The sequence below is a fragment of the Acanthisitta chloris genome, unplaced genomic scaffold (assembly GCF_000695815.1).
Source record: "Acanthisitta chloris isolate BGI_N310 unplaced genomic scaffold, ASM69581v1 scaffold38509, whole genome shotgun sequence".
In the NCBI taxonomy this organism is placed as follows: domain Eukaryota; kingdom Metazoa; phylum Chordata; class Aves; order Passeriformes; family Acanthisittidae; genus Acanthisitta; species Acanthisitta chloris.
The window spans coordinates 29273-33279 of NW_008691578.1; the positions used below are offsets into that span (position 1 = coordinate 29273).

Consider the following 4007-nt stretch of genomic DNA (forward strand, 5'->3'; position numbering starts at 1 on the left):
GTAAGCAGGCACGAACTTGTCAGAAAACTCACGAGGAAATAAAACAGAGTGATATAAACAGCAAACTTCTTGCATCACCTGCTGGGCTCCTGCGGGCAGAGAGGATCCCCAGCGTCTCTGGAAGCAGCGTGGCCCGGGGCAGTGCCCAGCGCAGCCCATGGCAGCAGGGGGACAGGACACCGAGGGCACCCAGCGCTGCTGGGCTGGCACCCATGCCCGGGCAGCGACACCGAGCGCTCCTCGGGAGCCGAGAGGGAGGCAGCAGAACCACAGCAAAGGCAGCTCCTCGCTGTGCCCCGAGGAGAGAGCGACCCACATTCACCAGCATTATTACACCACCACCATAATTGGATTAAGCCACGGGAAGACTCTTTTATCTTGTTTAGTTTAAACTGCCTTAGCACTGCAGCTCCCCATTAAGCCACAGACAGGCTATCTGGGGTGAGCGCTCTCTCTGCCCAGCCATTTAGGCCAAATACGATTCTGTTATCACAACTCACACTGTCCCATGCTCCTTTATCAGGGCAAGCAGCTAATTACACAGCCTGGCTCACACAGGTAACAAGCATTCAGAAAAACGCACTAAATGCAAAACCCAGCCAGGTCTTTGAGGTGCCGTCTCACAACTCCCTGCCTCATGTCCTTACTTCAGCCTGATCCATTTTCTTCCTTCACACTGAACAAGGTATGCAATGATCCAAGCTGAAGAGGCGTGAGCAAAGCCTCAAATCCGCTGGTTTCCACTCCCACCAACGCAAGATGTGTGGCTCTGGAAACCCGAGGTGTGATGTGGCACAGTTGAAGCAGGACACAGAAAGGCAAGCAGATGGACTACAGGCCAAATCTTTCTCTGCAGAACTCTGCAGGGTCAGTATTTTATGATATTTCACCGTTTGGGACACTAATCTATGGGGAGAAACATCCTGCTGTTGGTTACACAGCAACTTATCCAAGGAACAAGCAGCTGTAAAAGAGTGACCTCCCTTTATCCATTCACATATTCATCTCTGCTGTACCCAGCTGCCTTTTCCTGCTGCCAGCCTCCTGCCAAATCTGAGTTTAGAGGTTTGCATTCTGCCCATCAAAATCATCCTTGCAATTCCAGCTGGATGAAAAACTCTTTGCTTCCCATTCTGGAGCTTATCATCATCATCATGCAGTGCTGATATGTGGGATTAAACAGCTGATGCGGGATCCATTTATTCAGAGATACAATTTGTGCAATACTTAGGACTCCTTCAGGATGAATGTTACTAGGATTATTAAATTTGCATGCCACAGCAGCCAGCTGTTTCTGAAAACCCCTCCTCCAGGTAGTTAAGCTCCTCTGGAGTGGCACAGATGAAGAGGCACAATTGCACCCGCACCCACACCCCTGCACCGAGGGAAAGCACGAAGTGCTGTGGGCTGAGAGGTGGGCAGCTGACTACCAAGTGACTCCTCACAGCACAGTCCGAGGGCAAGCTCCCTCTGCAAGAGATGCTGTTCCTGGCAAAGCGAAGCCTCCTTGGCACAGAACCGAAGCGTTAGCAGTGGCAGCTCAAACTGCTCTACTTACTACATCGTATCCTGTCGGTGCTCGGCTCCGGGACGCGACCACGCCAACCCCCGTGATGGGATCCATCGGCAGGTCAGGCAAGGCATCGGAGAGGTCTCGCACCTCAGGCATTATGGACTGATCCTGGAAGAAAGGAGCAGAATTAAAGGGCTGCTAGGCACCCAGGCCAGCAGAACCCAGAGCACTGAGAGCTCGCATGCATGCCAAAGTGCCTGTGCTGACACACCACAGACGGCCAAGGTAAACACAGGATTAGGCCAGACACACCTTCTGCAATTGCATTTGCTTTTGATAAGAAAGTACATTTTTGCAATGCCCAATAGGTTTGGAATTTGGGCTGGCAGCCTCTGAGACTCATTTTGTTCCTTCCATGGGCTGGTCGCCATCTAGCAGTGATGGGAAATCCCTCCCAGAGAACAAATTTCAGCCTCAAGTCGGCTGGTTGAAGCAGCTCTGCCATTTTAAGCAGCAAGAAATCTGCTCCTAATGGCTTCACGGGGAGGTTCCCCATCCACTAGGGGTGTTAGATACACTAGGGGTTCCCCCACAAGTCTTCAGTCCCATCACACCACCGAGCCAGACCATTTTCACAGAGCAGCACAGATGTCTCTGGCGCTGGATGCAGAACTGCACTGGTTGCAGGGAGCCTCGACACCAGGGAACATAGAGGAAGCACAGGGTGGGCTGATGCAAAGCAGACAGAGGCCTTGAGGAGGCCTGAGCATCTTCCAGAAGGGACACATCACCGAGAACACCAGGGGAAAGAGATATGCAAAGGGGACAGAAGCAGGTAAGACCAACCAATTTCGGAGAGATGCTGTTGCAGGAAGCAGGAGAGGACAAGAGAGCTGCTGAAACAACTCGCTGAGGAGGAGAATGGGAAAGTTGCCACTGCCTCAGCATGTGGTCTACTGCAGAGGCAGCCAGTTAGGACAAGTCTTCTCTGGCTCTCAAGGCAGGAATGGGCCAGGAAACAACCCCACACACCCCGAGATAAAAGGGCAGCGCTTTGTGTAAACAAGCGTCACTGCTGCGCAGCCAAACAAGCCGTGAACCAGTGCTGCCTAATTCAATTCCCTCCTCAGAGCATCCAAACCCCAGCGTTTCTAGGCCATGGAGACAGCTGGTTACTTACTGCTTCTAGAAAAGGCAGAGGTGAGTGCTGGTGCCAGTGGGACCTGGGTTTACACTTCACAATGCCCAGTCTGAACAAACATCGTGCTGCAGGCAATAAGAAAGAGCAAGTCTGGGCCCTATGTAGATAATAATAATGTCACATGAACAGCCAGACTACTTGAAGAGTCCAAAACAACAGATGCCAGTGAGCAGTAATGGTGCAAACACTACTGCTGGTGAACCACAGAGAGGAGAAAGCTCTGCTCTGGCACCTGGACACACATCCAGAATGCACCGAGCAAAACGATGTCACTTTGCTCTTGAGGAGCTCAAGCCTCCAAAGCACAAGAGGAGGAGCCGCAGGAGTTCACCCTCCTCTCCCGCAGGCTCCGACCCCAGAGCGGGCAAGGGGCACAGGACCCTGCTGCAGGAACCTGGGGGCACCAGCACAGTGCCAACCGACCCTGCACCACCGCCTGCACTGCCTCACAAATAACGCAGAGCCCACTGCCTCGAACACGCAGCACAGAACAAACAATGTGAATTCAACAAAGAACTTACAATCTGTTCTTCAGGCATGTTTTCTGAAGCTTTTCCAAGTCACTCTCAATAGTGTGATGACTTGTTACTACACATCAGGAGGAGCTGGGAGATAATGAATGCTGATGCAAGCTTCTCTTAGGCCATTTTGAACTGAAACCCAGGTAAGTGATGATATTTCCCAGCATGCTAAGAACACCGCACAGCAGGTTCCAACACGGCTGCAGCTGCACTGCAAGGGAGCAGATCTGCTCCCCCAGCACCCCTGGATCCACCCAACCTGCCCCAACAGAGCGCCAGCTTGCTCCGCACGGGCGGCAGGATGGCACTGACACACCACCTTGGGCAGGGAAGCAGAGGGGCTGTGCCCCATCTCAGACCCTGAGAGAGCCCTTGGCACTGCCTCCCATTTCCAGAGGGCTAATGCAGGCTGGGGACCTGCTGCTGAATGCTGCCCAGGTCCCATCTGGCCACACTGGGGCTGCTGCAGGACGCCCAGCAGCGCTGGCAGGAACCCAAGCAGCCACTAGTCAGCCTAGGCGAGGCTGAGGACACAGCCTGGGTCCCTGGCACCACGACTGGTGGAGGTGGGTGCCCCTACCTGCAGCACGGTGCTGTGGAGCAGCCCCCGCAGCCCATCCCCAGCGAAGGAAGATGGGCACCTTTGTGGGAGCCACGTGCAGCCCTGCTCAGTGAGGGATGGCATCAATCCTCACTTTGTGCTGCTGGCACAAAGCCCCTCTATGGCAGCACGGGGCACGGGGAGCAGAGCTTTGTGCCTCGCCGGGGCCGC

General features: G+C 54.0%; 1 protein-coding gene across 1 annotated transcript in view; it reads right to left on the reverse strand.

Moving 5' to 3' along the window:
- LOC103809443 (multivesicular body subunit 12B) overlaps nt 1-2851 on the reverse strand; it is a gene marked incomplete at its 3' end in the record, with an annotated part of 22412 nt that extends 19561 nt beyond the window's left edge. The window contains exons 1-2 of the mRNA XM_009082275.1: nt 2694-2851; nt 1559-1681 (exon numbers count right to left, since the gene is read on the reverse strand). Coding sequence (XP_009080523.1) covers nt 1559-1669 — 111 coding nt within the window. The remainder of the gene's footprint in view (nt 1-1558; nt 1682-2693) is intronic.
- Nucleotides 2852-4007: the final 1156 nt, after the last annotated feature.